General features: G+C 31.7%; 2 protein-coding genes and 2 non-coding genes across 4 annotated transcripts; 3 read left to right on the top strand and 1 right to left on the bottom strand.

The window, feature by feature from the left end:
- Positions 1-4851: 4851 nt before the first annotated feature.
- On the top strand, positions 4852-4968 carry LOC133702440 (U5 spliceosomal RNA). Its single transcript, XR_009843732.1, has one exon. It is a non-coding gene; the product is annotated as a U5 spliceosomal RNA (small nuclear RNA).
- A 627-nt stretch (positions 4969-5595) lies between these two features.
- On the top strand, positions 5596-5708 carry LOC133702452 (U5 spliceosomal RNA). Its single transcript, XR_009843742.1, has one exon. It is a non-coding gene; the product is annotated as a U5 spliceosomal RNA (small nuclear RNA).
- Positions 5709-7340: 1632 nt separating this feature from the next.
- Positions 7341-7922, bottom strand: LOC133701994 (CLAVATA3/ESR (CLE)-related protein TDIF-like). The gene is made up of 2 exons (XM_062126181.1): positions 7905-7922; positions 7341-7754 (listed from the first exon to the last, which is right to left on the bottom strand). The coding sequence occupies exons 1-2, from the start codon at positions 7920-7922 to the stop codon at positions 7341-7343; spliced, it is 432 nt and encodes a 143-aa protein (XP_061982165.1).
- Positions 7923-13320: 5398 nt separating this feature from the next.
- Positions 13321-17253, top strand: LOC133702088 (uncharacterized). The gene is made up of 11 exons (XM_062126287.1): positions 13321-13479; positions 13574-13657; positions 14028-14123; positions 14227-14296; positions 14375-14473; positions 14603-14673; positions 14772-14879; positions 14977-15114; positions 15290-15395; positions 15749-15957; positions 16728-17253. The coding sequence occupies exons 1-11, from the start codon at positions 13411-13413 to the stop codon at positions 16794-16796; spliced, it is 1119 nt and encodes a 372-aa protein (XP_061982271.1). The 5' UTR covers positions 13321-13410; the 3' UTR covers positions 16797-17253.
- The last annotated feature ends 1351 nt before the right edge of the window (positions 17254-18604 follow it).

The raw sequence follows: 18604 nt of genomic DNA, 5'->3' as shown, positions 1-18604 counted from the left end.
ACTCCATAATTTATTTTATTTACTTAGATAGACTAAAATATACCTTGTTATATTTTTCATAGATGATGATAATTGTCAAGGTAATGTTATTAGTTTTAGGTATTATTCATTAATAAAATATTTATCTTTAAAAATACTAATAGGGAAATTAAAATTTTACAATTTCTATATACTTTTTTTTCTTTGAGTTATTTTGAATTTTAATGTTTAAAAAACAATATTTAAAACAGATACTCCATAATTTTATTGAAAACTAGGGATGGTATTTTATATTGAATGTAAAGTGAGAATAATAATAAAAAAAACAAGTAGTTTCAAACAATTTGTTTCATTTAAACTTGGGTTGATACCTAGTAGATTTGTTGTCATAAACTAAAGTTAAAACACAAGCCCAAGCAAACATGTTTATTATAGCATATTTAAAAATGTGGTAAATATTGTTTTTTATTTGAAAATTTATTAAAAAAATTATTTTTTTAAAGTTTAATTTTGATATTACAACAATTAAAATAATTTAAAAATATAAAAAATCATTTTTTCAGAATCACGGTTCAACTGTATTTTCAAATATATCCTTAAAGCTTTTTTTTTCGTGATAATTGACTTTAAGATCGTTTGTTTTTCAGATCAACTGTTTTTCTTAAATAATTTTTTATATGTTTTTTATTATTATTTTGACATGTTCATGTATATAAAATGAATTTTAATGAAAACTAAGGATGGTATTTTATATTAAATGTAAAGTGAGAATAATAAAAACAAATAGTTTTAAATAATTTGATTTATTTAAGCCTGGGCTGATACCTGGTAGATTTGTTGTCATAAACTAAAGTCAAAACACAAGTCCAGGCAATAATTTTTACTAGAGCATATTTGAAAATAAAAAATATGGTAAATATTATTTTTTATTAAAAAAATATTTTTAAAAAATTTATTTTTAATATCACAGCAATTAAAATAATTTAAAAACAAAAAAATATTTTTTTTTCAGAAGCACAGTTTAACCGCATTCTCAAACACATCATTAAAGATTTTTTTTCATGTTAATTGACTTCGAGATCGTTTATTTTTCAATTCAATTGTTTTTCAATTAATTTTTTTAAAAATTAATTTTTTTATATGTATTTTTTATTATTTTGAGGTGTTTATATATAAAATAAATTTTAAAAATTAAAAAATATTATTTTAATATATTTTTAAATAAACAATATTTAAAAAAAAATTATTTATTAAAATACTAAACGCTACCATCACACCTGTCAAAGCACGGTCGCGGGGAGGAGGCCCCCACCTCCTCCCCGCCATGTCTAAACTTTTCACGTGGTGCCTCACAGGCATTTCGTACCTGTACCTATGTCCGATCGTATTGACCCGGACAACAAGGGTTAAATTGTTACGTGTAAATTCATGGTCAGTGTATTTCCTTTTTATTGTACAATAGATACTTGATCATGTTTTACACGGATTGGATTTTTTTTTTCAAATAAAAAAATTATATATATAGGTTTTTTAATATGCTTTTGTATTTAAATTTTTCTTTAGTAAAAATTAGAAAAACTTATACACGTGTATGATCAAATAAATAATGAATTATGTATTTTAATGAAAGAAAAAAACATAAATGTTAACTAAATGAAAAAATAGAAAAAATTGAGAGATAGATATAAATCAAAATATTTAATCTCATAATATGAGATTTTTACCCGCTTGTGTTTGCTAAATTTATTTATCAAAACAATATTTGTATTTAAGCAAACGATAATAGAAATAAAGACATAAATTAAATTGATTGAATAAAATAAAATAGAAAAAAAATACTGTAAAGCTGCACATATTAGAGATATTATTTGAAAATATTTTTTTTATTTTAAAAAATAAAGCTCATTTACATAAAAAAAAAATATAGATAAATAGTAAAAGCTCTTCAAAATTTAAATATATAATAAAAAATATAATTATCATTTAAAAGATACTTTCTAAATAAAATAAAAGAGATTAAGAAATCATGAGCAAATAGTCTTAAATTGAATTTGAAAAAAACTAAGACACCGAAATATATAATTTTTGTTTTTTTAAAAGTTAGAGAAGATTAAAGTATATATTTTTTAAAACTCATGAGATGATATCTTTTTTATTGTAGTCTTTATTCCTCTAATCTTATCATTGACTAAGAAATCACAAACAATTAGCCTTAAATTATGATCAAATTATCTAAATTAAAACTTTAAAAATCAAAATAAATTATCAAAAAATAAACAAGATGATCCACAGTATCCTTAAAAAATAAATGGGATTTCTCTAGCGTAAAGCTTGACTTAGGCATATCATGGACGATTACACTGCGCTCGAGTCAGTACTTCTATTTTTTTGTCCTTGAAAAATTGTTCAGTCATGATCCCTGTTTTTTTTTCAATTTTATTATCTCATGAAATGAATTTAAATTACGTGATTTGTTTTATTTGGTGTGTTATTATATATTCATGTTGTTGAAAAATATCATCCCTGATTCATCCCTTCACATAAATTCATAATAGTTAAATGGTTGAATCTAATTGTTACTCATGAATGGAGCATTGATTATTTTTTTAAATATTTTTTATTTAAAAATATATTAAAATAATTTTTTTAAAAAAAATATTTTTAATATAAACATATTTAAATGATTTGAAAATTTATATATAGAAATTAATTTTAAATAAAGAAAAAATATAAAAAATCAATTTTTTTTTAAAAAAATTTGAAACACGAAAATAATCATGTCTGAATTGGATTGGAGCAGCCGGTTGAGCTTTTTAGTTCAGGCCTCGCCTCTGGTTTCTTAGAAGAGGTAATATATTCATGTTCAATTAGCTCACTTGCACTGTCTTTTGAGTCTCATCTTCTAGACAAGTATCACGAGGGTCTTATTGGATGTATATATATATAAAAAAAACTATTTATTGCTACAGTTAAAAAAAACTTTTTTGCCTCTATAGAAAAAATTAACGGCTATCAGTTAGGGGTAGTTTAGTCTTTGTATGACCACCCTGTCAATGATGACTTGCACGGGGTCGGGGGTATATGTAACTTTTCCGTGTTTTAAGAGAAATAAAATGATCCATTTGCCACCCGGATAAAGAAAAAAATTAAGCTTTTGGTTTAGGGTATTTGAGTTGTTTTGTTTTTTTAATATATTTAAAATACATAATTGTCCTTGAAATTCAAGAATAGATAAATCACTGCTTTTCAGTACTTTCATAAAGTTTTTTTTTATTCTCATAGCTATAAAAAACAAATTAGACATTTTAAATTGATCAATTAATATTTTAATTGAAAAAAATTGTTGCCTAGTAATAATCATGCACCAAAGTGTGGGAGGCATTTGTGTCCTTTGGATGGGAAGTGTAGTGTATTTTAGTGGTTAAAATTGATATTTTATTGTGTTGTTAGAAGTATTGTCATATTTTATTTGCTTTTAGTATTTCAATTTTTTTATTTTTTATTTTTGTTTTTGATATTCTATAAAAGTTTTATTTGTTTTTAATTTAGTCTTTGAATTTCAATTTGACATGTATTATTTTTTTATCCAGTCATTATTCTTTTGAATTTTTATTTTTTTTCTTAACTCTTTTGTAAAAGTTTTGTTGGTTTTCAATTTTATCGTTCAATCCAAGTTTATGATGTGTTTTTTTTCAATTTGATTCTCGTTTTTTTTATTTTTTTTTCTTTTTATCAAAGTTATTTTTGTTTTCAATTTAACCCTTCAATAAAAAAATTTAGAGCCCTCTTATTTATTTTTTATTTTAATTTTCACCTTCATTCTTTTAATTATATTTTTTTTATATCTATTTGTGTAAAAATTTTTCTTAGATTCATCCTTTATTGTTTGATTGATGGGGATTGGAGTTCGTCGTTTTTGTATAGTCACAAGTTTAAAAAATTAATATAGATTGATATTTTTTTTCCTTATTTTCTTTTTTTTTTCAACTTTTTACATTAGTTTTTTTTAAATGGCCTTCCATAGGGTTAGTCTCGGTCTCCTGACCTGGGTCACGGGTTCGAAAATTGACGCAAGTTGACTTTAGTATTTTTAGGTCCTATAAAGTTGATTTATTTTTAATTTTGTCATTGAATATTTGATTTTTTTTCTTAATTGGTCTTCATGCTTTTTTGTGTTTTTGCTTTCTTTTATGTGGGGTTATCCCAATTTTATGTTCATGTTTACGAGGTTGACAAGTTAACTTACGTTGATTTAATTTTTTTTTAAATAAGTTTTTTAAATTTCTTTAATCAACAATTTTTATTGAGAATTTTGCCTCATTGTTTTTTTAGATTTACTTTCTAGGCGATCAATCTTGACCTCACGACCATTATTATGAGTTTCAATGGTTCATAAAAGTTGATTTTGATATTTGTAAGTTATTTTTTTAAATTAATTTATTTTTAATTTTCTCATTTAATATTTAATTTTTTAGAAGTTGATTCCTTCACTTTTCTTTCATATTTAATTTTTAATTTTTTATGATATCAAATATCTTAATATTAGTTATTTTTTAATTAAATATTAATTTGTTTAATTAAATGCATTTATAAGTATTTCAATTTATAATTTATTTTTTTTTGTCAAAAATATAATAAAAAACCTACATGTTTATTTTCTTACTAAAAAAAATATCGAACTAATGACAGCGCGAGTAATGGCAATGTAAAAGAGACGTTCCACAAGTTCATGTAGACTAGCCCACCTTTTTTATGCCGAGCTTCATAAATTTGCTTTGTTCCTTGAACGAGAAATCCCACATCGATAAACAGTGCTCCTTAGCAAATGAGAGCTGCTATAAATTTACATGCCTGCTAACGTACAAATTACGCAGCCGTGCGGTAGACACAAAGCGAACTATTCTTTCGCCTTTTACTAAAGAATACCGTGTGTTTGCCGCAAATCACGGCATACGCTAATTTTTGAAGGGGTTCTCCTGCGGCGGGCCCTGCATTTCAAGTTAAAGCTTTGTTAAGTTAATTAAACACCAATCCCTACGTAACATTACAAAATTAACACTAACCATATTAATTAGTCTTGGTCACAACACAAACCATGGAAGTGAGGCTGGGTGCTGGCAATTCTGCACAGTTTCTCTAGGTTCGTACTTGACTAAAAAAGAGACAAAATACTAGTACTGGAACATATTCTTTCCTTTCAAATGAAGGACAAAGCAAGAGCACCAAGTAATTCTAAGAACAGTAGAAAGAATGATTTCCCTAGCCAGATTAATCTTTTGCCGAGTTGAATTAACATTATTGAACCAACCCATTCCACCTCTGGACTTCTACTCGACCGCGCTGATATTGTAGCTAATAATGGGTTTCGACTTTTCGACCGTTCTCGATCGTGTTATTATATTAACCCACTTCCTCATGCTCTGGTTATATATCTTGAGACGACCAATCTCTTGTAAGGGAGGCTAATTAGGATATAGGACATGTATGGTGAATGAGGGATCATAACTGATGACTCTTAGAGCAGCAAACCGTTGCTAAAGAGAAATCCCACATCGCTAAAAGCGTTTTTATACCAAACGAAGAGCTGCTATGTAAAGCGGCTTAGATTTCGCAGCCGCGCGCGCGGCGAGCACAGAGCGAACTGTTTTTTCGCCTTTTACTAAAGAATACCGTGCGCTGACTGCAAATGGTGGCATACGCCAATTTTTTCAAAGGGCAATCCTCCCGTGGAAAGCCCTGCGTAAAGAGTGTAAACTTCAAAGAGTTAATGTTTCTCACCCAAGACAAGAGATCACAAGCTGGTGTCGGTTCACATCTTGCTTGATTCTTTTGATGCAATGCTTGTCGCTATTGAATCAATAAACTCTCTTGCTCGTTTGCAAGAGGTTTTTTCCTAAATCCAAACTAAAAAAATTAGAAAAACACTTCTTAACAAACAGAACAAATGCAAAAGTATGTCGTGCATTGAATGGCTGATTATATTTGACAGTGACAATACAAATAATAGGAAATCAGAGGCCAACATTGCTTTATGTTTGTTTCCACCGAAAAGGGCCACATACCTTAGCTGAATATATCCTTTTTCTACTTTTAAATTACAAATGTGATTCAAATTCACGTGAATCCCAATCCGAATTTCAGCTTCATTTTCATTTAATTTCTTGCTAGGTTACTGACAACTTTTATTCTTGGTTTACTGATTTAACAGAATGATTCGGGATTTGATTTAATCACTAAATCCGAAGTCGTGTATCATACTATTATCTTGTGTTTTCTCCGTTTCCGATTAAGCATACCGTAGATAATTAAGTAAGAAAATGTAATTTTACTTCAGTCCCATTTCTAAATGAAATGTGAATACATAACTCCTTTTTTCCCTTGGGATTTGAACCAAGTGCAAAAAATTAAATGAATTCAGCAATTGTAAACTTTGTTGGCCTATTTTGCAAAATCTGGGGACATCAATATGCCATATACAGCAAACAATTATCTATAGGAAAGATTCAATTATAGAGGTTCCTTGCTATCTATGATTATCAAATCATACCAATCGACTTTTTATGGTGTGATGTATCTTGTTTTCTTGTGCTTGTAAAGACAAATGCAAGAACCCAAGGGCTCTTACAATGGCGACAAAGGAAAAAACAAAGAGGACTCAGTACTGAACAATGTTTTGATGACAAATCTGACACCATTCATGTCTGCCCTTGTGCACAGATACCACACTCTCACAATTTCCATCATTTTTAGGTTCGAACACGAGACCTTTTAGAGAGAGATTCTACTGTCAGTTGAGGTACATCTTCATTGGCTACAATTTGCATCATTAACTGACCAACTCAACTACTAAAACACAGTACCCCTGCAACTAAATCCATCATGGCAACCCATCATGCATTGGTCACATACCAGGCTTTGAATATTTGTCGATTAGAACTAAACAAAACACCCACTACTCATCTGATAAATAATTGTTGAAAAAGGGAGAAAAGAAAAAGACTACCAGGCCAGGTTATAATTATACTCACATGATGAGCTTGAGCATATCCATCGCATTACATAATTTACTACACATGTAGTGCTTACTTATTCTTGTTCTGAGAATGTCTAACATTTTAAGATCAACGGTATAAGCCCCTGCACTCTAACAATTCAACACACAGAAAAACAGAAACTAATGAAGTATTGCTCGCTAGTTGCTATATATACACAATATCCTAGCACTTCTGTAGGACAAAATAGACAACGAAGATGATGTCGGCAACTGCTTAATGCCTCGCTGATCAAATTTGAGGAAGACCATTATTATAATCATGAAAACAATAATGTCACAATCAATCATGGTTCCTCTTGCTTACTTGTTAATTGGACTCAGGATTTGGACCACTAGGTACTTCATGGAAAGCTGCTTTAAACTGTTGACGTGAAGCAGAACCAGGAGTGGCAGAAACCGTCGTGGTGGTGCTGCTGCTTGTCATGGCAGCAGCATCATCAGTGGTTCTAGAAGGTGGCGTGTACTTTGATTCTTGTGGATGGATTTCTGAGGTAAAATGTTTTGCTCTTGTAGATGGCGAGGAAGCTGTGAATTTCTTGGATAAATCTATGGGACGAGCAAGAAGAGGAACAATCAAGAGAAGACCAAGAAAAAGCACCATAGCTTGCAATTTTGTCGTGTTTTCACAAACTGATAATTGTCTGGCTGGTGCCATGAAATTAAAATCAGTAATAATGAACCACCCCCCAGTAATCCAGAAGGAATCAATATCCATGAACCACTAAGAACACCAAGACAAGAAATAGAAAAGATGGTGGCAGATGGCAAGGAAGTTGTACAATTCTGAGACCACTTTATTGTTTGATGCTTTAAAGCTAGGAGCCTAGGAGCTTATATATAATAAGCTTATCAATTTATGTACTAAAATAACCTGCTTCGATGATGCCATTTTTACCCCTCGTGCTCAGTAAATCAATTTCAAGGAAATCTTGATTAATATGAAGAGATTTATTAACAAATATGGTGAGCATTCATGGGATTCAAAAGATTAATATACCGGTAAGCTGACAACAAATGTTTACATTACCTCTTGGTGCTGAGGTGAACATTTGAACTACATTAATTGGATGCTAAAATTGTGTTCCGAAGAACATCTGCTCAGAGGTCATTATGGTCATATTACGAAAACCACACTTACCATTATGAATTATTCAAACTCTGGGTAGTCTAGGTCATGTACGAAAAAAGAATCTGAAAAGATAAAGATAGCAGAATGAGAGGAGGGCGCCCTTTTTTGTGGCTTGGCTGCTTGCTCTAGAAATCTTTTCCTCTGCTTTGACTTGAAGAGCCCAGCTAAGCCCCTCGAAATTTACAGATCTTGGGTTGTTGTTATGTCTATTTTCTTTTATTTATCAGAACTTTTTTTTTTAATTTATGAAAACTTGAAATAAAGGTTAACACAGAGAGAAAGCAAAGCATCATATCCTCAATCACTGCTTTCTCCGCTTATGAAAATCCAGGACTTGTCTCCACGATCTGATGCATAGCGTCCCCACTTCCTTTATAACCTGTTCAACACAAAGAACTCACAGGTTACGTTAAGGTTATTCTTGTAAATCTAGTTAGACAGAGATGTTCTTAGCTAGGGCAGACGGGATTGCTGTTGCCATGAACTTACAACCCAGCAGCCGCCAAATTATGCAGGAGAAATCTATTGACAATCATCATAGAAAAATTATATGTTTTCGAGCTCACTCTTTTAAATATGCAATATGCAAACTATATAGGTTTTTTATTTCGATTTTTTAGTGATTATTTCCCCAAAGTTTCTTGTGAAAATAAATTTGAACTTCCACACAGGAGAAAACACCATATTATTGAATTATGCTTCTCTTTTAAAACAAGAAAAACCAAATTCACAATTTTTTTTTAAAATATCACTCTTTAAGACTGGTAATGAATAATTAATTTTTTAGTTTTCCTTATTAACTAATCATTATTTGAAGTGATGGAAAAACCATTAATATAGAGTTAAATAATATATTCAAATATTGGAATTGAAAATACCATTCTCGCCACCCTGATTCTTAATTTGTTATCATGGATATGAAATAAAAAGAGACTTTCCTGTAATTGGAGTACATGCATTTATCAAGACAGTGATGATCACTCACATTTATTTTAATAAAATAATCCATGTTTTTATCCTTCTTTGCGCCTGCAACAGTTTCTCCTTAACTGGTGGCCAGAAGGGAGGGATTGAAAAATAATAATAATAAAAGATACTACGGGATCCAATGTGGATGTTCGAGATAATTGCAATAGACTTCTTCTTCCTGCCCCAATATCTCCTCATCAATATTCAATTACGTGTTGTCAATTATACATAGAACTCCCTAATCTTTATTTTGTAGTATACAAGAATGTATGATATCCCAACATTATTATTTTTTCTTTCAAGCGATCAAATATAAAAACACATTCGCCAAAACACACACACACACACACACACACACATATATATATATTCAAAAGCATAGAGTACTGTGGTTGCGGCTTTGAAGTTTGCAGATAATTTGTCCTTAATGGTGGCCGCAACGGCGACCAAAGGAAAAGAAAGCGATTCTTACCTTTATGTTTTGTCCAGTCTCCTCCGTGGTGACGTGCCAGGTGATCTCTTCTTTTGAAATGGGAGAAAAGAAAGACAAACGCATGCATGGTTAAAAGCAATTTCCACGTAAAAGTTTTCACACACAGGTGCTCTAATCCAGTCTCCATCAATATCATCTCTATCTTTTTTCTTCTTCTTTTAGCCTTTTAGGTCCAATTCCTATTCTGAAGGTGCTGGCTGAGGTCAGTGATTAAGGTGGTGGCTTTTCACGGTTATTTATTATGAAATTGGACCAAGATCGATCGATGCATATATATATATATATATTGAACTATATATGTTGTGTGTGAAAGTCTTGAAAAAGTAAGTCATCATTTAATTAGTTGCTATATATATATATATATATATATATATATATATATGGCTCTAAAAAATTGACCCGTTTGCTTAGTGAGAAATCATATCATTGACCGACCAAGATAATCATGCATGTGTCTGGTATGATTGGAGAAAAAGTTAATGTCTCACAGATATGTAACGAGATATATTTATTTTCATTGGTTAATTTTCATATGAGATGGTAAGTGAAACATATATAGTCATTGGTGCTAAAAAACATCTGTCTTGTAAGAAGTTTGTGTGTACTAAAAAGAAATTGTGCCGCATGTAAAATTGTCAATATTGAGCAAAACAATGTGCGAGAAAAAAAATAAAGAATGAGAAAAAATAAAAAGAAAGAGAAAAATGTATTGATTGATGGACCACACTAATTCCCCAAGGCTGGCCTTAATGACTAGCAATAAAGCTACTTGGACCAGCCTCAAAATAACCCAACTTTTTATTTTTTACCATCAGCTAGCCGACACAGACTTTGCAGTTGCGTCACCTTGAAATCATGCATATAAATAAAATTTATATATATATATTATTCTTTAAATTGATTATTGACTATAAATCTCGTTCAAGATCTACACCTGTTATATATTATGGTTGTCAAACTTATCAAGAGATTATTACGGAAAAGGATCTATAGTAATTAATCAAATCAAATCAATTCTTTTTATTAAAATAACAACATTGTATTTTTTTATTTTGGTGTTGATTCACTTGGATTTGAATTAATTTTTAGCAGATCAATTAATTAATTAAAAAATAAATAGGATTAACTAGGTTTTATCGTGTATATCAAATCTTGTCCAATTCAATTAAAAATTTAATTTGATTTAGGCTTGGGATCCTAAATTTTTCAGGTTAACCTAAACTAATTAAGTTGAGTTTAAGAGCATACAATATATAATGTTCAAAACTGATTTTTCAGGTTATAATATTGAAAACTTAGCTATTATGTTCTTGTAGTGTGGTTTAATAAAAAAAAGATTTACTAGGACGAATAAACGAGTTATAATATTTAAGTAGTCCTGTTACTTAATGCTCAAGCTATCCCATTGATTCGTAATCACCTAGTTATAAAAAGCACTTGATTTAGAGATTAAACGGTATTCTAGTAGTTTAATTATATATTTTTCTTTCAATTACGATGAAAAAATTATTTTATTAATTAAATAGCTTTTATCTTTTGTATTAGGCTAAGAAATAATTGCATTTGAAATCTAATTTTATAGAAGTTAAAATAACATGTTTTTTTATTTATATAAATATATCTTTTTATTTATTTTACATGCAAAAAATCTATCTCATACTAATTTTAACAGAATATATTTCTTTAAAACTATTCTTAATTTTTTTTAAATCTATATTTTTATAACTACAACTTCAAAACCTACCGCAACTTCCGCGGAATTACCCGTTTCGTTTTCACACAGGATCTTATTGCTTCATGTTTGCCATTATTAGGTCACATGGATGAAAGACGAGTTCTGCAAATCTTGATTAGTCTGAAACCCTGATAAATTTCTTCCATGTGTTAGAGAAAGACAACATCTACGAATAATTAAAAAAGATTTGATGATGCATAATTAGTCATTCCATGGGCCCTTACACAAGTACTAACCTACGGATCATTTTAGTACATATATATATATATATATATATATATATATAGTGCTTTATGCTAATTGCCTTGATTAATATAACTTAATTAATATCATGCCGCTTCAAATCAAAATGCTAATAGTTAAACATACATGATTAGTCAAACGTGTAACAATAAAAAGTAAGAAGAAAACAAATTAACCCCGTCCACCAGGCAAAAAAGTTAGAATTGTCTTTTGAATGCACGATCGCCACGATTGGTATTGTTGAAACATGACATATACCTAGAAATCATATATATAATTTTATTTTATTTTATGAATGAATGATTATCATTGATCAAAGGGGAAAAAAACCATGCTTTATTTTAAATGTTCTCGGAGCCGAGGGTTTACTGTTCCAATGCATTATAAACAGTGGTTGCTGGGTGTCTATTGCTACCGATTCCTACATGTCCAGTGCATGCAAAATATATATGCCACAACAATCTTTCCTCCCTCTCATGTTTATGTGGGTTGGTTTCTCTTGTTATAATCTACATATATGTAAATAAATAAATAAATAAATAAAGAGGACGAAGCAATATATATACATTGAATGGACTGAGTAATCAATTCCTCCTTTTCTTTCAAATACTTGAGTGTAAAACTTGAGCAACTTGATGATGCTTGTGTCTCATACTATTTCCATGATTTTTTACAGGTCTCAGGGGAGACTTTTTAAGCCGTGTTATTAAATGGACTGATCAGGTGATCCGTTAACTTGGACCGGTTTTTAAATTTAATTAAATAGAGAATTGATTTAGTTGAAATCTCATTTAATATTTTTTAAAAAATATCAGAACATCGTTATTAATTTTTTTTTAAATACAACCCATGACCTGGACTTTAAACTAATAAAATTTAATAATTTTGCTTGAAAGGTCTGTTTAGGAGGAGGGGGTATGAATGGGGATCGATGAACGAGGGGATAAGTTAGAAATGTTTCCATTGTTTGGCATGCTGAATGGAGATGCAAGTAAAGGCAGGAAGGATCCCTCCTATTATTCCTCACCTGCATCAGCACGAGAAAATGGCAGGCCAAAAAGATAAACCATGGATATCTTCGCAGATTTAGCTATCCTTTCTCTAATTTTTTTACGAATATTGTCAACTTTATAGTTAATGCTTGTCAATTTATGTAGATTTCTCTTTGATCACCTTTTAAAACAATTATCAAACTTGATCAAGGGATTTGATTGGTATAAATTTCACGTCATGAACATGAATTAAATAAGTTGATCTTGATAAATCAGTTTTTATTTTAAAAATTTAAAATACTATTATTTTTTTTAAAAAAATAAAAATTAAACTGAGTTTTGATTGGATCGATCTAATTAAATTAAGTTGATTTTTTTATACCAAGTCAAAAAAATACGTTCTTCAAGTTTTGAATCAACTTATCAAACCACACTGCGTTTAATAATTATAATCTCAGTTTTTTTCTTATTAGGCTAAATCTAGATTTTTCTACCTTCTATTTCCGTTAAAGCCTACACAAATACTCTAATTGAAGTTTCAAAGCCACTATAATTAAGCCTATAGCTATCTTGTAATATTTTTTATGGTCCATTAGCAATAACTTGGGCCGACCATTATTTTCTTAACGAAATTTTACCAGCCCAAACCCCCCTTTTATAGCTAACAAAAGCCCAATTCATTTAACAATAGCCCACATTGACACGACGTCGCTTTTTTTCTTTCTCTCTCCAACAAAGGATTAATGAAATTTCGGGACGTTCTTCTCTCCTCTCCTGATTGATCATACCACAGATCTCTCTCCCTCTGTCTGGACAATGGATTTCCAAATACGCAGCGTTTTGCCTCTGGTCATCATCTCCTCTCTTCTCTACTCACTAGCTAAGGTACATATCTCTCTGTCCATGCTTGATTTGATCTTGGCTAATTTGTGATCATTTGATTCGTTTGGTTAATTTCTCCTCCCTCCCTCCCTTCCAGGCTGAGATTAGCGGTTCGGTTATTTTCATCGATAGCCAGACTCGTCAATATCTGCGCTCTCCATCACCAAACGATGTCGTCCAGGTTTCTTCCATTTCTATACTTCAATTTTTCTGGTACTTCAATTCAAGCTGCCCGATGCAGAATTTTTTGTGTAGTTCATTTATTTCGATCTCTATCAATTACTAAATGTCTTAGGGAAGTGTTCATAGCAAATATCTGAGATGATTTAGATTGGAATTAGAAATTAGTCAATTGAACTAGAAAAATCGCAACACATATACTTCATTTCAATTTACACTAGTTATGATACCTGAAAATGAGTTGATCCATCATATTTTACACTTTTTTGTGATGTTTTGCTGAGCTGATGTCGAACAATTATCATTCCTATTCCTGTGCAGTGTGTAATTGTCTGTCTCGCTGTCAATTGACTATATGTCTGATTTTACAGTCTAACTCCATGTCGCTTGGAGAAGTTGGTGCTGCCGTGTCGGTCTTGCTTGGTTTTGTGCCATCGGATGCACTCTCAGCTGCTAGTTCATTGAAGGTCATTTGGAATAGCATGCTTTGCAGACTTAAATTTTATAGTTTATATTATTGTTTGTGGGAATTGTTGATTCTGATAAATGTTGTTGCTGTTTCTTTTACAGTTGAATGAGGTTCTCTTGCCCAATCCGTTTAACAGGCCTCGTGCTGTTTTCATGCTGGAAGTCACTGGAGGTTAGGGTCTCTGGTATTGGTGTTTGATTTGTTTTCTTTTGTTGACCTAGTACTTGAGCGAATTATCTTTGCATGTAGAGCTTCCGTCTGTGGCCGATCAAGCAAATGTAATGTTCAATGCTGCCTACAAGAGCAAGATTGTTCCTGGTTTAAATAAAGCTGATATTCAACTTCCAGGTACCGATGCGCTATATACATGAACAATAGAAAGACTTGTTTTGTTAATGTGACTATTTATTGTTTTTTGAATCAATGGATTGTGAATTTTGATGATTATTTATTTTCATTTTCCATAATCTGTTTCAGGCGAAGAGGTTTCAGTGGTTTCTCTCGATGAAGAATTTGTGGATTTCACTGACGAGGATTTAAGTGATTTTGTAAGTCTTGACTTGTATTTACCCCCTGATATTGCCTTTTCCTGTGCTATTGATCATTTTGCTTAAATGTGTGACACTGGCATTATGTGTTTGTTCAGGCATCTTGGTTGGGTGGATCATATGCTGTTGATCCCTTGGAAGCACTGAAGGGAGAATTAGCAATCCCATTGGCTAGTGGTGCCACTATAAATCTTCATATGTCTAAGGTCTTTTATTTGTTATAAATATTGTATTTTAGATCAACCCATTCATTTTATAATTTTCAAACTTTTATTGGAAGATTTGCATTTTGATTGTTTGCAGAAAGCAAACAGGGAATTCATAGCAAGTCTTCTAGCTCTGCTCCGCAATAGTAGAAAAGCTGTTGAGATGCATGGAGATTTGTCACTGAGCAATCAACCACCTGCAGAGTTATTGAAGGGCAGTTTTGATGGCCTTAAGGTGATGATATCTACTTATAGTGAATGGAATGAGCTTGATTGCATCCTTTTGAATGATTGCAAATTGGAACCTCCCACCAACTCATTTCTTTATTCAATGAAATCATATTTCTTTAATACCCCAGTCTAACTACAAAGCAGTAAGCTCATGACTTATTTTATTAATCACATTGCAGGCTTTGCAGGAGCATTATGGACCTGAGGGTGCTGCACAGAAAGGGCTAGAGCTATTAATTACTATGTTGTCCAAGATGTTTGATTCATTGCAAGCAGCTTACAAAGGTTGGTTGTTTGGGTTTTTGGGAATCACCAACACAATCTTAAGCTGAAATGTTGTAGTTTTCATGCAAATGATAGGCGAAAAGAGTGGCAATCTAATTTATCTGATCAGTGCTAGCAATCATTTGCCCCACTGTAGATTTCTTATTTTGTTTACATGAACACTGCAGGGTTTTTAAATCAACAAAAATATAGAATTTAAGCTAACTTTGGGGGTCGCGCATTATTGTTTCCAACCTGTATTTGTGATTAACATGTGCTTCATTTTTTTCCTTTTAGTAATTGTTGCTCCCTAGCTTATTGCTGAGCCTGAAAATTTTATGGTTGTGTTACAAAATTGAATGGTAATTGGGCAGGTCAAATTGTTGGAGCAATCCTTTTTAATACAGCACCTGCACCAGAATCAGAAACATTGCTGAATGTCATGTTGACTTCCCGTCCATCTGCACGTAGGTTGGAAGAAACAAAAGTGCCCCCTATTGAAACCATTGCAGAAGTGGCCTTGGTTAGAATAACCCTTGCTTGGATAACTGGAATTGTTCTTATCATTGCTACTCTTTTGGGGGTAAGATTTTGCAATAACAAAAAACTTGCACCTTTTTTTCCTCTAATTAATTTAGGAATACTGAAAATTTAGATTGTGCTAATTATCGTCTCTTATTGCTCCCTATCCCTGCCCCCCTTTTTCTTTATCTATTCTCTTACATTTTTGTAAGCAGAAAAAATCTCAATCGCTAACTAGTAAAATGATGAGTTGCATTGCATGTGACTTCTAGGTTTGGAGAAGGAAAGGGAGGGGAGTGGATTGAATAACTATCCCATCCATGAACCTTTTTATAGAATAATTTACACAAATGATCCATATTTCTTGTGATATTGCTGAGTTTAGGACTAGATTCTGCATAAGGTGCCTGATTCATGACTCTCATAAGTTACATGGATAGAACAGTTCATCATGTGAGATAGAACCTAGAAAAGCATCCGAAGAAAGTGCCAATTTAAAAGTCTGCTGATCCTTTTTGTTTTTTCAATTTCATCCGTTTTATTAATTTTTCAAATCAATCACAGATAGAATCCTTATCCCTATAGTTCATAGGCATACCTGTCAAAACAAGGCTTTCAGACAACTCAATGGAAGGAGAACCTTAAAAAATGTGTGTTTAGTTTGCCTAGAATGCACATCTTAATTTTCCTTAAAAATTATCAGTTTGCAACTCGGAATTGAGATTTCTGACCATACCTGGGACTCAATTTTTTTTTCCTCAATATAATTTTTTTCCTTAAAAATTATATGGGACTCAAACAGCGTTTCTTGGTTTGTTCTTTTGGTTGCAGATCTACTTCCTCTTCAGCATGCCACTCACAAAGGACACCCTTTTGTATTCCAACGTCAAGCTGGACTAAGCTGAAAGGAAGCTGATCGATCTTTTGACTGCCGGGAGTGATGCAGGGAGCAGTGGATCCTGCACCCAATGGCTTATTTGTAGATGTCTTGTTGTAAACAAACCTATTCCTTGGTTGTTGTGTTGCATTGAGAAGGTTGCTCGAGCGAATCAGATGCTTGCATCACAGGCATGAATCGCTACTTGACCAAGGGTGTAGAGGCTTACAAGAAAACCCGATGGTCGATGCGAAGTCGTTTCATATACAGTAGTAGGTACACTGTAAACCGTTTGAGGAGACAAAATGCGGAACAATAATCACTGTGCAATATCTTGTGTATTTCGTCGGTGAAGTTATTTGTCATAATCTGCGTGCATTTGTTGAATAAGGAGGATGCTATCATCAGGATTTGTACTTGTAGTTAATCATTGATATTCTCTCCAGATTTTGAATAAAGGAAACTTCCCTCGTTTCGGTCCTTGCGTGTTGGAGCATCAAAATCCTGTGAGCTCACTTTAGGCAGGAGGAGGAGGAGGAGGAGCCAGCCCTAAGTTGATGGTTTTTAGTTGAACCAAACTGTCTGTCTGTCTGTCTGTCTGTCTGTTTGTTGTTCTGATTGAAGAAGCACAAAAGCACAAAAGTATCAATTATCCTCTTTCCAGCTTTCATTTCCATTCTCTCTCCCTCTCCTAAATAGATCAGGTAAATAATAATAACAATAACAACGAGAATGCCGTCTTCTTCTGCCTTTCCTCTGCCTCTAAACCCTAAATCTCTCTCTTCACAAACCATCTCGTACTCTCTCCCCGCTCCAATTCTCCAAACACGCAACTGTACTACCTACTGGCTACCACTACTCTCACGGTATCTTTCAAAATTCATGTGGCTCCTAGAGGAACAGCGGTGGCTACTCGAAGACAGAAGATAGAATCGCTCCTTGCCGAAATACATTCCTTGAAAGCTTCAAATTGAAGCTGAAGAAGCTCTAGATAATTTCTTCAAGGAGGAGAGAGAGGATGATAATAATAATAATATTTCTCATTTTCAATAAAAGTTTAATGTTTTGTATTTTTGTCTCTAGTCATTAAATTAAAAAAAGTATTTAAATATTGTTGAGTTCGGAAAATATACTCAATCCAACCAAGAATGGTATTGGAGTCTACCTAGTGGTAAATAGTGAGAAGTTTATCAGAGTGTACCCGGCAATTTGGTAAGCCAATAATTTTTTCGAGGGTGCAACTAAGGTTTCATACCCATTTTGAGCACAAAACGAACCTGATTTTTTTTTTTTACTTTCATGAAGTTCGTTTTTCGTTTTTTTCTCAAGTTTGAGATCAATACAAAGAAGAATCCTTCATTATTAATATAAGTTATAAGTTCTCCGTATGATAACATTTCGAAAGGTATTTGATTAATTGTGCAAATTCTTTATTCTTGATTTGATCTTGTTTACAAATAGTTTTGGAATTCCACATAAAAGTATTTCTTTTCAAAAAAGGTGTTGATAATCTTTTTTAATAAAGATTTTTGAAAGGATTCTATCCTTGTATCATCTAAAATCTTGAAGTTTAAAACATGTTAAGTTTGAGAGTATTTCAAATGATTTTTCTTAAAATTATTATGGGTCTCCTATAAAGTTTTTGGTGATATAATAGAAAAATCTAATTTTTCTTTACTAATTTGAAATTACCTAGCGAAATTAAGGATAAAACTCAACTTCAAAGCTTTCTTGGATATTTCAATTATATATTATATTTTCTCCTAAATCTCATAATAACCTGCCAACCTCTTTACAAGAGAACCAGGAAAAATTTTCATGCTTGGAGTCC

The sequence above is a fragment of the Populus nigra genome, chromosome 8 (genome assembly GCF_951802175.1).
Source record: "Populus nigra chromosome 8, ddPopNigr1.1, whole genome shotgun sequence".
Classification (NCBI taxonomy): Eukaryota; Viridiplantae; Streptophyta; class Magnoliopsida; order Malpighiales; family Salicaceae; genus Populus; species Populus nigra.
Note: the sequence above shows the minus strand (reverse complement) of the source record. Positions and strands in the feature narration are given on the sequence as shown.

Excerpts from the sequence above, each read along its gene's own strand:
- LOC133702088 (XM_062126287.1), top strand. The coding sequence starts at position 13,411 with ATGGATTTCCAAATACGCAGCGTTTTGCCTCTGGTCATCATCTCCTCT. Across the intron at positions 14,124-14,226 it reads CAGCTGCTAGTTCATTGAAG|TTGAATGAGGTTCTCTTGCC; the intron begins GTCATTTGGAAT and ends TTTCTTTTACAG. Across the intron at positions 15,115-15,289 it reads GCAGTTTTGATGGCCTTAAG|GCTTTGCAGGAGCATTATGG; the intron begins GTGATGATATCT and ends ATCACATTGCAG.